At 34.8% G+C, this 25,400-nt stretch overlaps 1 protein-coding gene across 5 annotated transcripts in view; it reads right to left on the reverse strand.

Moving 5' to 3' along the window:
• Positions 1-881: 881 nt before the first annotated feature.
• Positions 882-25,400, reverse strand: part of U2SURP (U2 snRNP associated SURP domain containing) — a 55,859-nt gene continuing 31,340 nt past the window's right edge. For 3 of the 5 annotated variants that reach the window (XM_060149684.1, XM_060149681.1, XM_060149686.1), the window contains 14 exons: positions 24,958-25,024; positions 24,714-24,877; positions 23,225-23,387; positions 22,730-22,809; positions 21,704-21,791; positions 20,561-20,683; positions 19,332-19,488; positions 18,386-18,481; positions 17,613-17,679; positions 13,314-13,473; positions 10,325-10,435; positions 7,802-7,920; positions 6,384-6,560; positions 882-5,229 (listed from right to left, as the gene is read on the reverse strand). In XM_060149684.1, the coding sequence (XP_060005667.1) occupies positions 5,091-5,229; positions 6,384-6,560; positions 7,802-7,920; positions 10,325-10,435; positions 13,314-13,473; positions 17,613-17,679; positions 18,386-18,481; positions 19,332-19,488; positions 20,561-20,683; positions 21,704-21,791; positions 22,730-22,809; positions 23,225-23,387; positions 24,714-24,877; positions 24,958-25,024 (1,711 nt within the window). In that variant the 3' untranslated portion in view covers positions 882-5,090. Of the gene's footprint in view, positions 5,230-6,383; positions 6,561-7,801; positions 7,921-10,324; positions 10,436-13,313; positions 13,474-17,612; positions 17,680-18,385; positions 18,482-19,331; positions 19,489-20,560; positions 20,684-21,703; positions 21,792-22,729; positions 22,810-23,224; positions 23,388-24,713; positions 24,878-24,953; positions 25,025-25,400 lie in introns of all 5 variants that reach the window. The other 2 variants (XM_060149682.1, XM_060149685.1) reach the window with 2 other exon arrangements.

Raw genomic sequence — 25,400 nt, forward strand, 5'->3', positions numbered from 1 at the left:
AAATGCTAATGTGCCATTTGCAGAAAAAACTTTTCAAATTCTATAAGAAAATATAGAAATTTTAAAAGAAAAAGTAGGCTTTAAAAAAGAACCAATGCACATGCTACCACATGGATGAACCTGAAGGGACATTATGCTAAGTGAAATATGCTAGTCACAAAAAGACAAGTTCTGTATGATTCCACTTACTTGCATGCAGTATCTGAAGTAGTCAAACTCACAGAAAGTAAAAAATGGTGGTTGCTGGGTGTGGGGATGGGGGAGTAATGTTTAATAGGTACACAGTTTCAGTTTTGTACCATGAAAAGTTCTGGAGACAGGTTGCATAACAATGTGAACATACTTCACACGACTAAACTGTACACCCAAAAATGGTTAGGATGGTAAATTTTGTTATGAGTATTTTACCACAATTTAAAAGATTTTAAAGGAACCAATAAATTATTTTTAATGTGATAATGATACTGTGGTTGTTTTAAAAAAGAAAACACTTAGAGACATTTAGAGACTAATAACTTGGTATTTGCAGACCGATGGGTACTAGGAATACTCATCCTATTATTCTACTTTCATATATGTTTGAAAATTGCCTCCATAAAACAGAACAAACTCTCTTTAAAAAGTGGAACCGATAAGGAACTAAAATTTCCTTATCAAAAAAATCATCTAGGGCTTCCCTGGTGGCGCAGTGCTTAAGAGTCCGCCTGCCGATGCAGGGGACACGGGTTCGTGCCCCGGTCCGCGAAGATCCCACGTGCCGCGGAGCGGCTGGACCCGTGAGCCATGGCCGCTGAGCCTGCGCGTCCAGAGCCTGTGCTCCGCAACGGGAGAGACCACAGCAGTGAGAGGCCCGCGTACCACACACACAAAAAAAAATCATCTATCATGACAATATTTTATTATGGTTTAAACATGTAAAATGTAGTAACATTTTAGCTATAACTGATAAATATGACACATCACTTATTTCACTTGGGATAACGCTGCTGAAAACTAGATATGGTTTGCTGGGCTTACATTAGAAAAACTGTATGGAGAAAATTACATGAACAGTCTAAAGTTTGCTATGAAAACAACGTATTTTATTAAAGTAATTAAAAGTCAAAAAACAACAACAAAAAGGAAATTCCACAACCTTTGTTTCCAACTATATAATCTTTATGTAGAAAAACTATAAAGTGACAGTCTGGAAAGCAACTCCACAATAAACTGAATCCTTACATCAAGAGTAATTAATTATGGAATCAGTTCACCCAAAAGAAATTGTCTTGCTATAGAATATTTCAGCTAACCTGATTTCAACTGTATTATTCTCATTTCTGAAAATTTGTCTTTCCTGATATTTCAAATCACCAAAGATATAACGTACAAGACCCTGTTGAAGTCAAAGAATAAAACACAAAAATACTCCAAGCACAATTACATATAAAAATGAATGAGGGCATTTATCTACAGATCTACAAAACTATATAAATAACCAATTATACATATAATCCGTGTACACTGACGCTCCATGAGGTGGTACTGAATAAACACTGAGGCATTGAATTTTCAACACTGGAACATGGCTCACTCTGGACAGCAGCGCATTCCCACCTTTTAGTCCAGCATCACACAACACATCCCCTGGGATCTGTATTTGTGTATCATCTAAGTCCTGGGAAGTTGATAACAAAATAAAGAAAAATGCCAAAAGGAAAATGAATTAAATACTCCCTAAAATCTATTCTAAAACATGCATGTGGAATATGAAGAAACCAAGCACTTCATGAGTTTTTACAGTCATATGTTCCTTTAAACTTACACTAGTGTCTTCATTAGTACCTGCACTGAATTTTCTGTAGCTTTTCCATTAATATATAATAGAAGAGGAAAACAACAAAGCAAAAAGAAGCTCTTATTTTCTTAGAAAAGTGGTACTATTTATTTTTAAAAACAACTTTCTCTGCTAAAGAAATCACACTGTTGTGGTCATCAGAACAGGTTAAGTCACTTGGACAATACTTATTTCATGTCATTTTTAATAATCATATACTATTATGTCCATGTAATTTTTTCAGAACTTATACCACAATGGAGGCAAATATGAGCAGAGTATTTCTAATAAACTGTATTAGCTCACGATTAGAATTTCTTTAAAATATTTTCAAGTGCTCAAGAATATTAAAGTTTGTGGGAAAAAATGTGAAAGTCATAAGCAAGTATTTCCTCCCTCTAAGATCCTTTAATTGGGATAAAAGTCTCAGGAATGGTCTGCAATAAAGAAAAACTAGGTCAGTGTATAGTACTTTCTGCAAACTTTAGCAGAAATGCCAAGAACACTCTGAGCCAAATAAAAGTGATCTTTTGGGTCAGGGCTTTTTGTTTTAGTTCTTTAGTCTCTAACTTCTCAACATGTTGCAGTCCAGAAGTGCCCATAAGCTTATTAACAGTAATAAGGAAATACAAAGTCAAAGAAAAGATTCACAAACATGATTTACTTTCTCTCACCTGTCAAAGAATGAGAGATTAAGTGGTATTAACCTGGTAAGGAATCCCTGTGCATGTTAGAGAGTGAAGGGTTTAAGCCACGCCCTTTATAAAAAGAGTAGCCATCAGAGGATTTCCTCCTACATGTAGCTGTGGTGGAGGATAACTGTCTATCACAGAGCTGAAACACGGTATTTCCTATAACTGGATGGCCACACCTACAAACATTTTAGTCAACCTGTAGAAGTTTTGCTATCTAATTAAGTGTTCTTTAGACAGGAAACAGGAATAACATGCTATTATAAAAATATGGTAGAGAATATCTCCTCCCTTACAATCACCAATTTCTGACCGTTAAGCTTTCACAGAATCCATGGAGAATTAAACACACTTACTCTGGATATTTTCTCATTAAGTTGGAAATAACCTATCTAACAATACCATTTGCAATTCCAGGGGAAAAAAATCCAATACAATCTAATACGAACATTAGCAAACTTCACAGAATACATATTCTACCAAGCCTACACAATCCCCACCCATCACCCAAAAGGAAGCCAGTCTCACCCACTCTAAGATAGATAAACGATGTTCATTATATCTGGACGCAGATTAAAAGAACTGCTATGTCCCACTGCAGTAGAAAAAATACTAAATATAAGCACCCGAAACTGACCTAACAATTTCTACACACTCCTGCTTCTCCAGGATATTTTTTTAAAGAGAGAAAAAGAAGTACTCCTTGCAACTTGACTGGCAAAATCATTTCCTGACTTATCATTTCTAAGCCTATACTAGATACCAATGAATGACAGAGTGCCCGCAATCACCAGCAACTCAACATTGTTATTTCTGCAAAGAAAGGTAATTATATAAAATTCCATTCTCCCAGGCAATGAACAGGGGAGAAAAACATGCTCTTTAAAAATGGCTATATTTGTAGGTTTTTAAAAACCAGCACCAAATGTTCATGTTTAATTATTCTGAGCAACATTTAGTAATTAACACCCTAACAATACGGACAAACAAAAGAGTGCATGATAAGGGAATAACTTTCAAGCAATATTGCATGTTGATAAGAACCACTAAGTAAAATAATCTGATTGGCTCATTTCTACAGCTATTGTAGGTCTGCCCAGTTTGGCAATAACATGCCTCACTGCTCAGCTGATATTCCTACTCCTCAAATCATGAGTACAGCTTTTTTATTTTGTGACTAGGCAAGACTAAGTAAAACAACTTGAAAAGGTATTTTTAAAAAAACAAGCTAACTCAAAACAATCCATTATTAGAACAGTTTTCTACTCTATTAAGAGGGGGAAAAAACATCAACCATTGTATAAAGTGCCTAAATGAAAAACTGAAAGCAAGATTCACAAATAGTAGTAGTGTCAGTTCAAGTCTACATAACCCTTTATTACATTATAGCAATATTATATTCAATGTCACACAAGTTTTCTTATTTCTTCCTCATACTGCAATTTATTACCACTGTATTACAGATTTCAACTCTGCAAATGGTTTAAATCAACTTTTTGCCCCTTTAATTTACAAACCACTGGATGTTAAGTTTCCTGAAAATTATTTTATTTTTAAATTTTACTTAAAGCTAAACCTAAAACTAAATTCTTTAAAAACAAACCAAAAAAACCCAACAAAGGTGCTTTACACTGAACCTTGTAGAAATATTCTGATACCAGTGTTTGAAAGACAGCCTACAGAGGGCTGTAAAAGGGTAACCTTCAAAAAAAAATTCTATGGCCAACTATGATTAGAAAACTTTTAAATAAACTTTTCTAATGAGAGAAGATGAAATCGAAAGATGGAAATTTAATTTTTCCCTGAAAATAAGTAGTTGCTCAGGACACAGGTTAAGTCTATTGAAACCATATTGCTTCTCTGAAAAAAGAAAAAAATATTCTAACCAGGCATTGCATTAACAAAAGACTACACCACATTTGCCTAGTCTTTTGATCTCTGGGTACTAGTATTACTTAAGGGAACCTTACCAAAGAAACTGGTTGGCAAACCTACCAAATGTAAGTCTCAGGTCCCTAAATTTTGACAGTCATCTTAGTAAATATAAAACTTTAGCTACCTGAACAATGGAGCTTGTAAAGTGCATTAGGTATAAGAAACACAGCAGAAGTGCTAAACTCACTTAAGTAGGACTTTAAGGGACTTGATGTCATCGATAGGGCAAAAAAACAACGTTATAGTTTTCTGTTCAGATTTTATTTGAAATCTAATTCAAATTGTCAAAGCTACAAAAGGGGGGAAGACATCTGTATTATTTTTTGCTAAGTCACAACATCCTAAAACAAAATATTACTACTGCCAGCAGATCCATTATACACATTTTTGATGAAGTTCATTAGCACAATAAAAATCTCATCTTGAGAAACAGCCACAATGAAAGTAATTTATACAATATAAAACAACGACAGGTCTACAGATGCAGTTACTTATGAGTTTACACATGCATTCACAAACAAAGAAAAACCCCAGGAATGCTCTTTCATTAGATTTTTTGTTTTTTTGTTTTTTTTTTAAAAAACAGACCGTTCAGGCACAAAACAAAATCGCATTTCCAATAAGTGACAGCATCTTAAAAATTTATGTCAGTGTTTGTTTTTCTTTGACTTTTTATGAGACCTGTGTGGAGATCGGGACTGGGATCTGGATTTCTTCCCTGATTTTTTAGGGGATCTAGACCGTGATCGTCTAGACCTTTTAGGTGTCCTTGAACCAGATGGAGATCTGAGGAAACAAACAAAAACAATTTAACCAAAGTACTCATGTGATCAAAACTGACTATCCTTAAATTATCTAAAGTGATCTTTAAGAGAGCACAATGAAAGTCACTGAAATAAAAAAGGATGTAAACTTTCCAAGTTTATGCTTCGCCTACCGTGTGCACACACACACACAGATTTTGTACTTCCTAGGCGCTGCATCAGTGATCATTGGTGGTATGCATGCTTAGAAAGACAGACTCCTGAGCCTTACTACTGCTCTACTGAATCAAAATCTCAAGAGGCAGGGACTGGGAATTTGCATTTTAACAAGCTCCCCAGATTATTATAAGCCAAAGTTCAAAATGGCATCCAAGATCATTCACAAACTTTTAAACGCAGCAGCTTTGCAGCCTATCTTCTTGTAGGGAAAAGAACCAACTACTGCAATATCATTTGAGGAAATCATTTAAGACAGCATAACTCTGTAAGTGCTATTCATGAAAATTACCAAAACAAATAATTATATATACATATATATAATTTTCATGAACATGTATATAAATATATGCACAAGCACCATTTAGAAAAAGAGACTTATCTGTTGTATAAAGATTTTACTAAAAATGGTTACAATAAAAACGTTTTAGGATAAAAAGCAGTTTTAGCTCTCAGAAAAATTCTTCTATAAAACACTAGATAAATAAAACATTTCTGAACCACCTTTCTGGAACTAGGAGGAGAAAGGTATATAACACACTAAATTAAACACTGAAGAAATGGTATCTATGTCCATAAGTCTCTACCCAAGAACTTGCTAATAAGATTACTGTTGGGTGGGGAGGGAGAATGTATTTTTCTTTCAGCCTTGACAAAAATCAAAGAATATTCTATAGAAGCTAAAGAACAGAAAGGAAAGGAAAGCAGCTATCCCTACTCCACAGGAAACTGATGTTTAAAATTCTTGGCTGGTCTTTCCTTGTTGGAAGCTTTCTTGTGCTTTAGTCATGACAAGGATGGGGTGGTGAGATGGGAAGGAAGATTCTAAAATGAAAGTATATCTGTTTGGTTTTCTAAAATCCTTTAAAAAATGGCTGCCAACCAAATTATTTTCAAAAGCTGGTGGAATGACAAGGAAACTGGCATTTCAAATATTACAAAAAAATGACTTGCGTTTACCTTTTGGCCTTTTTGCTAACATCTCTAGGAGAATCTTTGTGAGATGACCTGGACCGTGAGCTCTCTTTATGAGATCTTTCTGAACGCTCTGATCGCTCCGATTTTGGTGATGGGGATTTCACTCGTCTACCACTGCTACTGCGAGATGGGCTAGGGGACGTACTGTGTCGCCTTTTCCTATGGAACAAAGCCCCCAAAACATTCCATAAGTGAGCAAAGGATCAGGTATTCATTTTCTTTCTACTAAATTAGCTTTTAATTCCTACCAGCTTACACTATCTTTATTTTCACTAACCTTATTAATGTTATTTTCCAACAACATTCAAAGCCTTTTATACTAAGAACAAATAAGTCTTAAAGATAGGTTGATCTAGACAAAAACTGAATTCAACTAAATTAGATTTTCTCCTGCTCTAAGAAAGATTATTGGAACAATGGACCAAATTTCATAAAGGTCTCTGATTAGACAATCGTGTTTTTTAAAATGTTAATTTCCTGCTCTTGAAACCTTTTGTTGTTGTTTGATCTTGAAACTCTTACTGTAGTTAAGTATGAAAATGGAGCATCATGTAGGCACACTACTCTTAAATGATTGGGGACGAGGGGGGAAGGAAGAGGAAGAAGAAAATAAAGCAAAAGGAGAAATATTTTAACATTGGGGGAATATGGGTGAAGGATATCTGGGAATTCTTTATACTATTCTTGCAACTTTTCTATAAATCTGAAATTATATCAAGATAATAATAGAAAACAAAAAAGTGATAGATTTACTACTTAAGCAATTAGTATAACTGTTATTTGTAACTATATGTAGGGTGACTGAGCCAAATTTTTTTCTTGGCATTTGTTTGGTTTTTATTAGGAAAACCTCAATTCTGTTAACTGAAGTAATTTTCTCTACTAATCAGAGATTTAGGAACTGTGCAAGTAAGGAATAAAAACTAAAAGAGAAATGATTTTGATTAGAATAAAGCCTTAAAGTGAGGACCAAGTCCCTATGGCCTATATACACAAACTCCCTTTACAAACAGGACCAGGAGACTCAAGTTTACAGATATCAGCCTCAGCACAGAAGAAAAGCTTATATTGGAGGCAACAGGTAGGATCTAGCAAGTTGTTTAGTTATTTAAGCCTTAGGTTTGATACCTAATACGGTAACTGAATTCTTGCACCGAACTAAGGCTAAGGTACCATACGAACCATGTAAAGGGATGATGTCCCAGATAACTAAGCCAAGTGCCAACTGACTGCCCCATTTCTCAGCTAATTCTGCCTCCTGCAGGCAGAGGCCAAACATGTTTACCACACACACAAAAATACTTTTCCAGTTTGTTGGCACCAGTAATGAAAATATTACAAAATGAAACATGATTCCAAATCCTGAAACCAGTATAGGCATTAAATGAGAAATGTTATACCTTTCTTTCCTTGTTGGAGTACACTCATCCTTTTCCTTCTTGTCTTTGGATCGAGATTCCAATTTTTCTTTATCCTTCTTATCTCTTTCTCGTTCTCTTTCTAATTCTTTCTCTTTCTCCTGTTGTTTTTTTTTTTAAAGAGAAAGTATTTAGCCATTAAAAACACCAACCTGGTTAATCTCATTTATGAAACAATACTGCCTCTTCTAGTTAACTATTTTTTAAATTACTACTGAAGGTATAACTATTTTTTTAAAATACCTACTCTTCCAGAAAACCAGTCATTTCTTCTACTCTTCTACTTATACTGAATAATAATAGTGATGCCAATGACAGCAGCTAAACATTTTCTGAGTGCCTACCACAGGCCAAGCAATTAATAAACAATTTTCCATATACCATTTCATGTAATTCCTCGAAACATGCCTAAGAATAGCATTATCCTCATTCTAGAGATGAAAAATGGGACTCAGAAAGGCTAAGTACCATGCCTGTGGTCATACAGGATGGTGAAGTCAGGATTTGAGCCAAAGCTCCAGAGCCAGGGCTCTCTTAGCTACTACCTAGAGTGCTGTCCCTCCACTTGAAAACACAATTGGAAAAAGCTAACAGAACAATGACCTTTCCAACTCAGACTGCAATAAAATTGTCAATAGTGATTCTAATGGTACAGCAAGTCGATTTAATCAAAGGAAAGCCCTTACAAAGTATTATGTTGAAAAGGAGAAAGAGCTATTCACAATACTCGTCCATCAGAAAATACTATACTATCAGAAAATACTATTAAAATACTATTAATACTCAATACTAATACTATTGAGAAACAAGTACCAATCATATTGGAAATGTTAAATCCTAATTTATAAAAGTACAAACTGACTACATGACTATATTATTATATAAACCAAAAAATAACTTATTTGCTTATCCCCAACTGCTACAACTGCCACTTCTCACTTGAAATTATGATTTCTATTGATAATTAAAGGAGTGGCTATAGACAATGAACCCACAAAGCCAACTTAGCTTTCCACTAACAGGAATTAAATTTCTCTATGATTTGTATGCATCAAGAAAGCTAACTGATATCTGATAAAAAGCCTACACCAGATGCTGGCACATGTTTTCCATAAGGGCCAGGTGGTGAATATTTTCTTTGTGGGCCACAACCGGTCTACTCTACCGCTTTAGTCGCCACAGTAGATAATACACATTTAATAAGTGAAGGGGTATGGCTGTGTTTTAATAAGTTTATTTACAAAAATGAGGTGATGGCCATAGTCTGCTGACCCCTAGTATGTACCTTCAAAAAGTACATTCTTCCCTCCAATTACAACAATGGAATGCAAGGAGACTAAAATGGTAATACATGTATTATTACATTAGACCCAGTGGGCATCTCAAGGTGTAGTCTTCCATGCAGATCAAACATCTACCACCATCTCCAAAGGGACTCATGGGCTTCAGACACATAACATCTTTTTTTTAAAAAAAAAAACTCATTTATCTTTTTTCCAAATACAACATACTGAGCACAAATTTAAAAAGTGATGCTGAGGAGACTGACTTCCTCTGGTGACCTGTAGGATACATTTTCCTGATTGACACTTTCATAGGAATCAGACTACAGTTAAAACACTCAAGATATTTTAAACATTTTAATTCAGTAATAAAGAGTTAATATAGCTATTATCTAATTCATAATCCTGCAAAATTGGGACTTATCAACCCAGTTTTACAGAGTAAAAGCAGGTTTCAGTGACGTGCCTGGGAGTGCACAGCAGACAGTGGCACCAGGAGTCCACAGTGTTGTACAGCAACAAGCTGCTTTACCACACTGTTGTGCTCCCGTCACCATTAATAGGTTTGTATGATTTTAAGCTCCCTTCTAGTTGTTTCTATTTCTCTCTATAATCTTTTATTTGTAATGACAGTCAAGATATAGGTAAAAATTAATAGCAGTCCCGATAAAATTCTTAGGTTCTTTCAACAATTATCATGTAGGCCTCCTTGTTCTAAAATTCTCTGTATATCCCTAAACACTTTTTTATGTATAAGAATACGAGGTCCCTCAAAAGCTTAGAATTCACAGATGATATATTCTACCACTTGCTGTCCCTCCTTGGACACAATGGAAAAGGAGTCCTAAATGAAATTCCCAAACCCTAACACCATCTCTGACTCTGTGCTACTTCTCACGGTTCTTGGTGTCTCACTGTCACAAATGTGACTCTTTCTATAGTATCTTCCAGTTCTGAAAGCATGTTCTTAGCAGGATTTCATGCTCCACAGGTAGTATCAGGAATAAAACAGTGTGCTGTTGCCCTAAGACTGCTTTCCATGCTGAAATAACTGTAAAACGTCAAGTTTCAAACATTCCGAATTAGCTACCAATATTCAGCATGTAGACAAAGGATATAATTTAAATATTCTTTTCCTCAAATATGCCAATATATCAATATTGTAGGCAATCAAACAAATAACTCTGGAAAATGCATATTACTGCGTATACTTATTCCTTACTCGTTGAAGAAGTTTATCTCTGTAGTGTTCTACTTGTTCCTGAAAGCTCTGGCCTGGTTTTTTAGGTCTTTTTCCAGATTCCAATTCATCTTGAAACTTCATAACTTTGAGCTGTGAAATAACACATATTTAAAATAAATCTTTTTATCACTATAGTTTCTCAAGGAGTGCTTTGCTCCTTTAAAAAAAACTCTCTTCTTTGAAACAAGTGTATAAAAACGAAAAGCATAAGTATAGCAACATAAAACATAAAAACATACAGTAACCGATTAAGGACTCAGTCAAAATATAACATCAATGTGTAACTCCCTCATCGGAAGGCCACTTGTCAGACAAGCCCAACTATGCAGAATTCAAGTAATCAGACATTGGTCCACGTGCTCTCTGCACAGCCACACGAGATGACTTGACAAAAATGACTGTTCTAATTTGTGGTAAATCAGTTTAAGAGGTAAGCATCCAAGAGTCAAACAACAGACCTGAATGCTACTTTGATGAAAGAAAGGCATTCCTAGAGCACCTTTTGAAGATCATTATAAAATCCCTAGCTACAGTTCCTGCTGATGTGGCCTAACTCAGGCACAAGCACAAGTCCAGGGCGCCCAGAAAACAGGTCACAAAGGGTCCCAACTCAAAAGACAGTAGCCCACGGAATGGCTTGTTAGCCATCTATCCCCTGGCTGCCCTGGGACAGTGCCAAGTATATCACCTTTCCCCTCAACTATTCACTCTTTCCTCAGGGATGAGGGCAGAAAAGGGATCTTTCTACTTCAACAACAAAGAAGACCCTTCACCTGGCTCCCCACCTAGTGTTCCACTCCTCCAACCCTTATTGATAGAAACGGAGACAACAGCAGAATGAGAAAAGAAAATGCCAGCCTAGGCACTGCTCTAAGCAGAATCTGAAAGATTAAGAACTTGCTTCCAGTAAACACTGTAATTTATGGCTGCGTGTTTTCTAAGTGTTTTGCAGAGAATGTCAATATTTTATAACACAAATCCTTTGGTTTTTATTAATCCCGTGGTAAAAAAAGATTCAGCTATAGACATCTTTATTACGACACATGTGGGGAAGAAAAGAGCATTTAGAAAGAAAAACTACACAATAAATATACATTATACATACTATATATCCTATAGTATATAATAAAACTAATTAGAACTTAATTCTTTATTTAAGGGTTCTCCAATAAAAAGGTACTCACTGAATTCTAAATTCAAAAACTGACATTTGAATTTAGGGGCAGAGAAGAGAGCGCGCATGAATAAAGCTCATGAGCCCTGAGTTCTAGTTCAAATTTGCCACCAGTTGTGGACCTTTACTCCACACGACTAAATCTCAGAGTAAATAAGGGAGAAGAATAGATAATTCTATAACAAACCCAAGATCTACATTTTAAAATCAGGATTTGGCTCACGTCCAAATCCCAATTGCGATAGGGTAGCCACTACGAGAGTAGGATGAACCACCGCTGAGTATCTAACAAAGAGAGAGGCCAGATTCTCAAAGAACATATGAAGTAGGGAAATGTACATATATAAGGTGTGTTGCTATGTGCACCTCTGTGTATGCATGTATAGCACAAATCAGTATATACATATACAGTGTAGAACCATCCAAATTAACAAAAGTTGTATCACATGGTTTTCTTTCAAGTCAATAAGAAAACAGAACATTTAGAAACAGTCTGTTTTGGCATTTATAAGAGGGTAATTCAATTATCAAGAAAATACATTTTTTATTGAACTCAATCTTTGTTTCTACTCCAATAGATCCATCAGGTCAGTAAGGCAGAGTTCAGTAAGACTGGGAGAAGTTCTGAGAGTTAAGGGCCATGTGCAGCTTGAAAAAGGTCCACAGGTGAGCACATTCACTGATAACACATCTTATTCCCCTACAATTTTATAAAGAATGTATATAAATATACCTCAGGAAAAATGAATCAACTTACTAACTCTGAAAATCCCTCCTCTCTACTTAAAATTGACATCACACTGATTCTGTGTAAGGCTGAAACAAAACGTTTTCTCTATTAACTTTCTGGCTTGGTGATATCGAGAAAGAGGTGGGCAAGAACTTGTACCAGCCCAGCAGTGAGTAAGTGGAGAAGTGGAAATTAAGGTGGTAGGTATTATAAGTTAGTAAGAGGAAAAGCACTGACAACCAGTAGGCATATAAAATACTGTTAAATGAACGGACAGAGTATTAAAATTCACCCTCACGTACACTTTTGAGATTCTGGACTGACTGCTACACGACTGCTAATATTTACTGGGAATGTTCTACCACCTTGGGGCAAGAAATAAGGAAGGCTCCCATTATACAACCCTCCCCTCACTTACGTGTCTGAATACCTTTGGTAATTTTAAAAAGGCACTATAATAGAAAAGGGAATGGAGAGAGAGAAGTCTTGAGAGTTTGGATTCCCGCAATAAGTTATTCCCCTTCTTATTGTTAAGCCCCAATCAACATCTACTCTCTCCCCATCACTCGTGCAGACACTGAAAATGAGCCTACTACAGTACCACGTATACATAACTTGAACGTGTCAGAAAATATCTCACTTTTTTTGTTACATACTATTTATGCTCAACATGTGATGGATTTCATAATGCGAGATATAATCTATTCATTACATCAATATCTGCAGAGGATCTCCTATGTGCCAGGCACTGGAGATATGATGATGAACAGACAACAGACATGGTCCCTTACTCTTGCAGAAATCACAGCCTAGTGGGGAACACACTAAACAAGCAAGCAAGAAAAAAAAAAAAAAACACACACCACAACACATGTAAAATCGTAACAGAAAGACAGAAGAGATGCTTGAACTAAGAGGCCTGAAGGAAGACAGCTGGTATGAAGGTTTCCAGGCAGAGAGGGAACAGTATGGACCAAGGTATGATGCTAAGAGGAAGCACAGTTTGGTGGGAAAAGTGAAAGAAGGCCAGTGTAGTGTAGTTTAAACTTCAATGCAATACTAACCTCAATTTCACGGAGTTTAGCTCGTTTTTCCTCACTCATTTCAGAGTACTTAGAGAACTTGGACTCAGTCATTTCTTCTTTGATTGGATTAGAGTACAAATGATGTTCTTCAGATTTGGAACTTTGAGTATCTTCTTCATCTTCACTTTCTTCTTCTTGACTTTGGAAATAAATAAGCAGAATACGTTGTATGTCACGACACCAAGGAAAAAAATTACATTTTACAGTACAGCTTTTTGATTTTTCACTGCCTTAGAGCTTAAATAATGTTAACAAAAATAAGAGGACAATTCATCACTAAAACATTTTTTACTAAATATCTGATCAAATAACAATTTTATAAAACTCTTATGTTTCCTCCATAGAAAAAATTTGAGCTTCAACATAATCACACTTCTAAAAATTCTGCTTATGTTAATGTTATTTCTGTGGCTTTCATTCTGCCACAAACTTTCCTTGCAACAGTTAAATGAAATGACTAATCAATCAGTGATTTCTGCATACTTCATAGTTCAGAGTGATTTCATGATGGTTAATGTTTAAAAAGCCAAATGTTTACCCTTCCTTCAGCAGAGCCTGTAAGCTAGAGAATACATAAGTTTGAGTCACAGAGTTTCTATGCAGCAAGTAAAAGACCTTATCTAATTAACACATAACCCTAAGAACAAAACAGTGTATTAATTTTAAATTTTAGCACACATTAGTATTCATGTCATAGTTGATTTATGAAAGTTGTATTGGTTCTATGTCAGATAAAAAGAAAATGATAAACTAAGTGACTACCATAGCTAAGGATACAACAAAGAAAAATTCTCCTGTCCTTCCAGAAGCAATTGAGTAGAAACAGACAGGGGAGCAACTATGACAAGCTGCTCATCATTGCCAGGATAGGATTAACAAATGTTCTTCAATGTTCTTGAAGCACAAAGAATGATGGGACTTAAAAAAAAAAAAAGGTTGTATGCTCTGGGACTGGGCCTTTTGAGTGTAAATGTTGGATCTGGGCAAAACAAGTCTTCCATGTACAAACTCAAAATGTTTGTGTATATACAAACAAAATTCCTCATAAACAATACTGTGATATGAACATTACTGGCACAGCCTAGAATATATGCCATTTTCCCTTAATATTTGAACCTGATAAGCCCTTATATATTGGTATTTGAGTACTAACTACCCTCTACCATGAATAAGAGGAGTTCTTTTAGTATATATTTAAAACTATTCATAATAATATAAAAACAATTATAACCAAATCCTTTCCAAATAAAATTTTAATTATTTTAGAGTCACACACTGAATGAGAAAAATTTAAGCAAGGTAGATAAAAATAAAGAGACTACTAGCTTTTTAATTTCTCATTTAAAGGTCCTTTCTAGAATACTAATAAAATACTTTTCACACTTTATACTCTCAGAGCCCCACAAATCATTAGTAGCACATATAGGCACAACTCAATACAATACTCAGGTGACGAAAAAAAGAGGAAAAAGTCAAAACCAACGATTAAAAAACATATTCTTTTCGGAAATAAACTTTTACTTAATATTTCTCATTAATTTGTCAGAAACTTCCTAAATGCAGTTCTTAGCTAATTTTTTAGAAGAACGAGAATTTCTTGTTTTATGGTGCAAAATAGTTTTACAAGTGTCTCAGATGCTTTTAGTGGTTAAAGTGTGTGTGTGTGCGTGTGTGTGTGTGTGTGTAAATACAGATTTACTGAAGGATTATTCTGGAAAGAGTTAATCAACAAAGATGCAACACAGCTAATGAAACTGTGTTATCTATTCAATGGAGATTACTTAACCAATTCCAGCCTGTTATTTACAATTTTTTCAAAAAAAATTTTTTGCAATTTGAAATATTCCTTGATAAACTTCCTTGCACACTTATCTGAATGCTTGCTTTCAACCACAGATGAATACAGAGCAGATAAACATATGGACTAACATGGAATAACAAAACCCATGACACTTGAGTGAAAAACATGGGTCACAAAATAGTATGTACAACATTACATAATTTATGCTTTAAATAGATATGCATGTTTTTATACATACAGAGAAAGAATATAGGTGGCTAGACACTAAACACTAATCATATTATTTAAGACTTTTAAAATGAACTACACTACAATTTGAGAATTTAAAATACACACATACTTTACAGCTGCTATTTAAATTTTGTAAGGCCTGAGTGATCTGTTCTAATTGGCTTTGACTTTAGCTCTTAGTTACCAGTTCTAGGTTCAGATCTCATCACAGCCTCATCTTGCTCTTCTTGTAAAGAACTGGAAATTCAAGACTAAACCCATACAGAATTCATTACAAACGAATTAAATTACTATTGGAACTTTTCTCCAAAGCATTAGTAGTGCTATATATATTTTTTAATCACCCTTCTGCCGCAAAGACAATAATTACTAGTGTCAAAAAGCAGCTCCAGGGCTTCCCTGGTGGCACAGTGGTTGGGAATCCGCCTGCCAATGCAGGGGACACGGGTTCAAGCCCTGGTCCGGGAATATCCCACATGCCGCGGAGCAACTAAGCCCGGAAGCCACAGCTACCAAGCCTGTGCTCTAGAGCCCGCAAGCCACAGCTACTGAAGCCCGCGTGCCTAGAGCCCGTGCTCCACAAGAGAAGCCACCACAATGAGAAGCCCGTGCACCACAACGAAGAGTAACCCCCGCTCACTGCAACTAGAGAAAGCCTGCGTGCAGCAACGAAGACCCAATGCAGCACCCTGACCTGCCCCCGCCCAAAAAAAGCAGCTCCTTGGTAAAAAGGCATTTTGGATTCAGCCACTAGAGGGCAGCAGTGAGGCGCAAGAAAATTTCAAGGACCAGAAAGCAGTAATATGTGAAAAAGTATTTTTCCCTGTTTTCAAAAAGTTATTTTCATGTTATCATGACTTATTTGGAGCTCCTAGGAAAAATCAAAAATATAAATTATATTTTCAGTGATCCGTGCTTCACTGTATGAATGTACAATTACCATCAACACAAAAATGCTTTCACATTTCAAACATTAACATAAATATCAAATTCAATGCAAAAAAATTAGCACCTTTAGAAACAAAACCACTTGAACAATATTTGGGTTCTGCAATGGCTTTTCTACCCTTCCCTTCCCTTAAATAATTATTTTATGAATACACATACTCATTTTAAAAAGCAGTGATCCTACAATGGTGAGAGATGTTACTAATGATGGGACTGCAGACATAAAAATGAAAACAAACTGGACTGTTTCCAATTCCTGTACTCCTAAACAGCTTCAGAGAGGTACTTCCATCAGCGAACCACATCTATATTTTGTAAACATGTTGTCATAATCATTGCTGACTTGTTCTGATCACACTGTTTCTGGAAAGACATCACCATTGCCAAGTTTTCTTCCTCATACCAAACTGTGTTTCCACAAATGCTGATCAATCATACTGCCTTAAATCTAAATGCTAACACCCACTTATTGAATCCACACAAATGCTCAAATTGTGCTGGGACACAAAGGGACTTTTCCTTTTGTGCACTCTTCCATATGAAAACAATAAAAGAAGATTTTAAAAAAACCCAAAAACCAGAAACCTCTGCTTTGATGCCATCTCTTTCCCTATTAAAAAAAAAATTAACTTTTTTTGCAATGATTTTTAAAGGTGTCAAGTGCTATCTTAAAAAAAAAAAAAACTACCAGCATAAACTTGCAGGAGAATTTGGGAGCAGGAATTCCTATAATCACATTCAGTGTTAAACTCAAAATCAACCGGGGGTAATTACCAAAGAGCAAAACTGAAACTATAATTTCTCCATAAAATAAAGGTAAAATGGTTTTTTTCTTTTAGTTATTCTTAGTTCTTCTGAGGTGTTAACATTTAAATAACATAACGGTCATAATGGTCATAATGCATTATTTTTCTTAGCAAGGCACAATCCCCCCCAAAAAGGAGCATAACCTTCCCATTCACATTTTAAAAAACACTTTTTGTGGAGCCAAAACAATACTTGATGACAAAGATTTAAAATAAATGCAGTCGACCATTTAGTAACTACAAAGTAAGAATGTATAACCTAGCATAGGAAAACAAACTCAAAAGCAAAGTGAAACCAGATGCGTCAAAACCAGAAAGCAAAAGCTCTTTATTCACTGGAAAAACAATGAAGAACTAAAAATGATCCTCTTAAAACAAGTTTTTTTAAGAGTTAAGTTTTCCTCTTCACTATTATTTCAAGCATACCTCTTAATGAAAAAGGGAGTGTATATGCAATAAGAAACTGAGTATATTCGAAACTTAGATTCTTACTTTTGATTTTCTTCTTCTTCTGATTCTTCATGCTGGTCAAATAACTCCCATTTAGAAGTTGTTACAGCTGAATGGAAGGAAAAAAAGGATGTAATTCCATAAGGTAAATCAGCATTTTTGCAGCAGCACAGTAGAAGCCCAGCTTTAGAACTGAAAGTTTATATTACAGAAGTTATCTACATTTATCTTTTCTTTGAATAGCCATTTCTATGTACTAAATGTATTTCTTTCCTCACACCTACACTATAATTTTATTCAAATTCATGAGGTGACAACTAACGTTGTCATCCTTATTTCTATGCTAGATGGTAAGATTTATTTCATTAGAACTTACAAATACTAAATTAACAATTACAGATTATAAGCGCTAGGATACATGTCCAAACAAGTATGAAAGACAGGTCTAAACTACATCTAAGAAGTCAAGCATTATAAAAGAGACAAAGCTTTGTTTTTTCTGAAACTGACCTCTAAGTAAACTTCCAAATAGGTACAGCTTCCCATCTACATTTTCTACTGAAATGGCTTAACCTAAAAGGTTTTTAGTGATTTCTCTGATTACTCTTGAAGCATCCAAACTGAAGGATCTAAGAAAATTTAAACAGCAACCACAATGAAAACTTAGCCACTAGACATAAAATATGACAACACTGGGTCTTAAGGTTGAAACATGTTATAAAATACAAAAGGAAAATGTACACACACACAACGATTTGGTAAAATTTTAAGTACTCAAGTTTTTAAAGCTTTGTATTTATTGTATTTTTACTTACCCTGTGCTTCCAATTCAGATTCATCTACAGCTTCCCATTTTGATGGGGCAACCTTAAATATAGGCTCATTCTTCTTTGAGTCTTCAGTCGCATCCACTATTGAAGAAAGATGAGCCATTAATTCTGACTACTAGAGGATGACTTAAGGAGTTCATGAGTATTCACTTATTATTAAAAAGTAAAATTAAATAAGGTCACACATGGACTAATAATGACAAGGATTATATAAGATATAATCCTTGTCAAGAATAAGGATTATGACTAATCCAACTCTCTGCACCTGAGGTCCAATTTTTAAATATAAATATAATTTATACATACGCATATGCATGTGTGTGTGTGTGTGTGTATATACACACACACACACACACACACACATACTCAGAACACAGAGGTGGTTATTGCAAGCAAATGGAGAAGCTGAGGAAGTAAAAGAAACTTTAGTGCCTTTATCTAATTATTGTTTAAACTGCAGAATTCATATATTATTCAATATTTTAACATATAATCCAAATGTACTAAAGATTATGTATACTTCCTATTTCCAAAAATGATTTCAGGCAAACAGGAAAACTGAATCTATAAGTTAGGAAAACTAATAATAAAAATAGAACTGATAAAACCAAGCACCTGGGATTATGCATACAATTGAACACAAGATTTTGCCTATAGTTTCCTAACAAGACAGGAAAAACCTGCTAATATTGTAAGAGGCTGACTGCCCCAACAAATAAATGTGACCAGAAAGGAAACCTTTTTCTTGGCACAAATGTATTACTGGGTTGTTCAATTCTGAAAAGTCAGAAATAAAAGACAGAAAAAAGTTAATGACTGACAATCTTACTGAGAAATTATAACCTTTTTCCATATCAGCATGTGTGGAAATTAAAGAGGCTTGGAATCAAACTTATTAGCTAGATTTAATGAGTTTGAAATTTGAACTTACAAGGCACTCCATCAAGATCATCATCAAGGCTCTTTATAGGGACTCCATCAAGGTCATCAATGGGAGTAGCATCAATAGGAATTCCATCCACATCTTCTAGAGGTGCACCATCAAGCTCTTCCTCAATGGGGGCACCATCAAGGTCATCTGGTACATCCTATAAAAACACATGCTACTGTAACATTTTCTTTTGCTTGCTAAAGTCATATTGCTAAAAGATTAACTTGCAATCCAGTATAAACCAACCAACATTCCCAGGTACAATGTGAGGATATAATAAGAATATATTTTTATCATCCAGCTGACAAAGACGCATTCATCTGTGCAATATTTATCAAATAGTTACCAAGTACTTAATTACGCCAGGTACCATGTGAGGCACTGAGGATACAATGATGAGCAAAAATGAGCCTTGGTGCCCTAGTCCCTCCTGTCATAGAGCTTAGTACAATTAGGGGGTGGGGGGGACAGGGGGGCAGAGAAGGAGCCAGACAATCAGATAATCACAACAATACACGATGACTGCTATAACAAAGAGGTGCACTGTGTTATTAGAATGTGTAATAAGTAGGTTCCACCTAAAGAGGTCTGAGAAGGCTCAATGAATTTATGCTCAAACTGAGATCCGAAGTGTCTCAGATAAAGAAGAGATGTTCCAGAAAGAGGAAAGAACATGTACAAAGATGTATGGTAGGAGGAAACATATTTAAGAAACTGAAACAAGGACCATGTGGTTGGAGCAGTAAAAGTGAAAATATGATAGCTGGATTAGGATGGTAGAAATGAAGATGATGGATTTAAGAACTATTGAGGAGGTTAAAAAAACAAAAACAAAAACACAGAATGGTGATGAATACAATCTGCTACCACTGTGGTGCATCTTTTCAGGTATATGTTTACTTACACAGCTATCTTTAATTTAACAAAACGAAATCATGCTATATACATTACTCTATTACTTGGTTTTTTCCTACTAATATACTATAAATCCTTTCATGTCATCAAATAAAAAAGTCACCAATTTTCACATAAGGACACAAAACAGAGAATTCCTGTTACATGTAATTTCAAGTCCTGGGCTCCAGCAATCCCAGCAACAAAAATCCACTGTTTAGTGGTAAGCAGTAGGCATTTTCCACAAAGAAATGTTACATTTGTAACATATGATACCTCCACAGCATTCCAGAAATAAATTTTAAGATAATCGGACAAATACACTGAATACCTACCTCTGTCTCCTTTTCTTCAATAATATTTACAAGTCCTAAGAAAATATTTTGTAGTTTGATCAAAAATGGTTCTGGATAAATTGCCCAATCTTCCCATGCTCTAAAGCAGGTCATTACCCGTTGCTAACAGGAAAAAGACAATGAATTATCATTTAGGGCAATAACTATCCAATGTCATCTCATGATAATGACCATCACAATTTGCTAAATTTTCCTTTAAACCAATATTCTTTTTTAAAGTTTAAGGGAAATATCTATTCATCATTACAATATTTTTTTAAAAAATCAGTATTACCTCCCCATTAAAAGAGGAAATAAACTAAGAATAAATGTAATAAAAAAATAAACAGTAACTGTTTGCTCTCAGTCACCTAAGATCAAGGTCCCATACCACTGGTGGTACACATGAGGCCACATTCTGGGAAACACTAGCTTAGAAACTTATGAAAGCTGGATATCAAGGTAGCCCACATTTTGATCTGAATTCCTTTATGGTCCGATGAAGTACTTCTTGATTCTGGCTAACACTTCTCTCTGTCCCCTCCTTAAACTCTTCTATAATCTCTGTCTTATGGTCAAAATTTGAGGTCAAAAAAAATTTTAATGGAGTTGTTTGTCTGAATCCCCTAAATGAGTAGGGTCACTGGGCATCTTCCCAAGCTAAAAATTTCCTTAGTGAGTATTCTTCCCATGAAAGTGTATCTATTTTTTCAACTATAAGTAAGGTATTCTGTTTGGCTTTTCTTAACATTGGTCTACAGCTTGAGAGTTAATAAAAAATTAACAACTGAATATACTTTCAACATGAATAACTATATTCCTAATCCAGCCAAATAATATATACCACTACAAAACAAGTGATCTTCTGAGTGTTTTCTGTGAAAAGACCAATATTTAAAATGTTTAAATAAAACCCTTAAAACTAAAACAGACACCCAACAAAACATTAGACATATTTTAAAATTTCAGACTTTTTTTGACACTGAAGGTAAAATGGCAGTAAATTTTAAAACAATAATTTCTGAAACATCTAAGTTATGTCTTACACTTACTTAACATACTCTTTCAGCCCTCTAATGTGCTTCCCGGCGCCTACTTCCCATTTAAAACACTAGGGCAAAAATACCCAAACAATAAACGTACCTTAAAGTTTTCAGACTGTAAATGGCCTTGAATTGTACGATAGGTAGCATTGAGGTCTGAAAATATCTGACACAACTTTGTTTCAAAACTGAAATTCAAATAATATGTTTTTTACAATAGAATGTGTTTAAAAATCCTTATCTACTTCAACAAGCTAGCCAATGAAAACCACTCTGGACTTTTAATTTTATAAATAAATTAATCAAGTAAATCTTTAAAAATAAGAATTAGGTGTTTAAACTCTAAAACTATAACTTTAACTCCTATTATTCTGAATTTTTCTTCTGCAAAATCGCATGAAGAGCCTTAAGAACTAGTTCCCTTAATTAAAAAGGAACTTTTACATCTAGGATACCTTGAGCCATCTAGTCCAACCTCTTTGTTTTATAAAATAGGAAATAGAAAAGGTAAGTGACCTGTCCAAGGCAAAAGAAGGAATAGCAGAGCTAAGATTAGGGCCCAAACCTCCAAATTTCCCTTCAGAGCCAGTTCCTAAAGAAAAGCTTCCCTAATTCATAAAATAAACACCAAAAAGAAACTGTGGGGAACTGAGGAAGAGCTATATATCAATATACAGCAACATAATTTCCTATTGCCTAGGAAAACATTAACAATGAACTACAACCAATACAATGATGATCAGAGAACACTGATTCTATAAATAGTTAATGCTCCTTTGTTTTCTTCCTTTGTTGGCCACTATTTCTAGTGTTTCAGCTTATTTATTACACAAGTGGCTAAATACACAATAGGAATAAAGTGATTTTTAACTCTTCCTATTTGTTCTTTTATTAATAGTTAATCAAGAAACTGACAGAAAAACTTTCAAAAGATTATAATAATTTACCTTAAAGTGGTTTACTTCAATGAATACAATCCAATTTTTAGAATATTAAACAAACTATGAAGAAGTTCAAATTATTTCTTATTATTGAGGGTATTAATTAACAAAACTATCCTCTTTTCTGAGCTCCTTACCCTTAAATATTTTAGTTCAGGCATATCAACTTACATCACTATACTTACAATTTTCTATAATAGGAAGCATTGGCAACTTTGGCTGAAGAGTTGTACAAAACATCAGAAACCAAATATAATCTGGCAATCTAGAATACCAAAAGATAGCATAAAATGGATTAAAAATAAAAACCAACAGCAAAAAACATTACTAAAAATATTTCCATATTGAAATTTTTTGAATCAACAGCATAAGGCCAATGTTTAGCCATAATTTAATAATCCTAACTAATGAGAAGGGTTTTAAGAAATTCAGTATCACCACAACCATGACTTGGACAGGGATAGAAGTTGTAACTCATTTACATTTCAATCTGTTGATAATTTGTGTGTTAATAACTAAGATAAGTTTCCCAGGCAGTAGGAAAATGAAACTCCACGAGAAAGATTTCTTCAGTCAACTTCTTCATTCAAAAAGGAAACCAATTTCAATTCAAATAGAAGTCAACTATTACCTCTCCTTTACTTAACTGAACGTTCCATTAGGAGAAAGTATTCCCATACCTTTTTGGGGAGGGGTGTCTTTAAGATGGACAATGACTCGGTAATGCAATCCACTATTTCTTCAGCAGCTTCAGCATTATTAAGACAGAAAACCATTGCATCTCCAATATCATTTTTCCTTGGAGTTAACCCCCGCAGAATTTCTTCTAATTTGTCCCTCTGTCTGAATACGAATTTTTTAACTTGTAAGTATTTATAAATACAAATTTCAAATGCCATTATACTTTCTGCTCGCAAGTTAATTTCTTTAAAACCCACTCAGATAAAACTCTGAAGACTAAATTGTGTTAAGTCTGATTTGTGTTACATATTCCAAATATGTTACCTTTTTTTAAAGAATTTATATGGGGAAGAAAACTATCCCAGGAACTAATAAATTATTTTAGTGACTTTTAGTTTACAAATTAAGTAAATTTAAAATTATAGGCATTTTTTCAAGAGTCTTCGCGAATGTCCCACTCCTATTATCCTATTACACTGAAGAACCTTCATGGTCTTCACTCTCCTTTGAAGGAAGTTTGTTACTTTAGCACTTCTGCATAGGATTAGGACAGGATACAAAGCAAGGGTTGACAAACTTTTTCTGTAAAGGATCACAGAGTGAATATTTTAGGCTTTGAAAGTCATAGTCTCTGTCACAGTTACTCAGCTTTGCTGCTATAACACCAAAGCAACCACAGAGTACATGTAAAAGGATAGCTATGGCCATGTTCAAATAAAAATTTATTTACAAAAATAGGAGGTAGCCAGATTTAGCCTATGGGCTGAGTATGCAGATCCCTGGGCAAAAGTAATGATGAACATACACCTTCAGAAGCAAATATACTCTCAAATGCTATAGTTCTCTATCAGCAATGCTCTCACAAACAATGCATCAATGCAACTAGCATTAAGATTTATTGACAGTGAAGTATATAATCCTATAAACTAAAAATTATTTTGGCCTTTTTTTCCCCTTCAGGTATACAGAATTTCCTCTAAACATTTCAACAGTTAAATTTGTTTTTGCTTCTTAAACCAGGCTAACTGCCCTGAAGCAGTGCTGACTGAGCACTAATAATAACATGTTTCCATGGTGGCCGCACACGGCACTTCATGGAGCAGCTTTGCAGTCACCCATTTGACTTCACTAAGCCATAAAATAACTTTACCTCTACGTTGCATTCAAAGAGGCAAGAGTTCTAAGGGCCATGAAATAATTTCTATAAGAATATATGAAGTATTCCACTGCTGGAGTACCATCACTTAAGAGATCATCAATAATTTTTATCAGTAGGAAGAGGTCAGGTTGAGTAGGACACACACTTATAATACTTGCCAAGATTTTTAAAATTACAATGCATATGTTAAGAGATGTTACTATTTTAAACAATCACAACTTTTAAAAACCATTTTATTTTAGGGTTAACACATCTTATTAAGACCATTAATTAAAGTGACCATTAAAGCAACTTTTCTGAATATAAAACAAGAAAGGTAAAAATCTTACTCTTCCTTAAGTGCTCCCTTTTTACTAGGCTCCTCTACAAAAGCTTCTGTTTCCTGCTCTTCTGACATCCCATGCAGATATGGATTTAACGGTGGTGGCCTCCAAAAAGATCCGTTTTTGAACATACGAAAATCTTCCGTCCGCCACTTAGTCGGAGAATCTCCCTAGTTAAGTGTCCAGAATGCTATTAGAAAGATCTAATACCTCAGAGTCAAAATTAAAAAAAGTAGTTGATTATACTTGCCTGCAGAATAGAATAAAGCTTCCACCTATAGTAAACATGGGCTGGTGTCTGGTTTTCAAATAAGAATCTAAAACAAAAACAAACAAAAAATTAAACATTGGATTCTTTAATGGAGAACTATCTTCAAGTAAATATGAACAAATGAGAAATATTATTTGTCTATTTACTTCTAAAGAAAACCAAAAGCAAAGATCCCTGAAGAGAAATCCTCACCGACTACCATCTATCCCCTTCCTCACCCCAACCCCAGACTGCCTTTGTGACTGACACTAATACTCAGAAGGTATGTATGCATCTTGCTGAGTCTTACAATCAGTTTTATTGAACACTATGTGTCAGGTACTGTGTCGGGCAATGGAGAGATCTTCCCAAAACATAATTTCAAAAGCAGTGTTTTTTGTTTTGTTTTTTGCGGTACGCGGGCCTCTCACTGTTGTGGCCTC

The sequence above is a fragment of the Lagenorhynchus albirostris genome, chromosome 5 (assembly GCF_949774975.1).
Source record: "Lagenorhynchus albirostris chromosome 5, mLagAlb1.1, whole genome shotgun sequence".
In the NCBI taxonomy this organism is placed as follows: Eukaryota; Metazoa; Chordata; class Mammalia; order Artiodactyla; family Delphinidae; genus Lagenorhynchus; species Lagenorhynchus albirostris.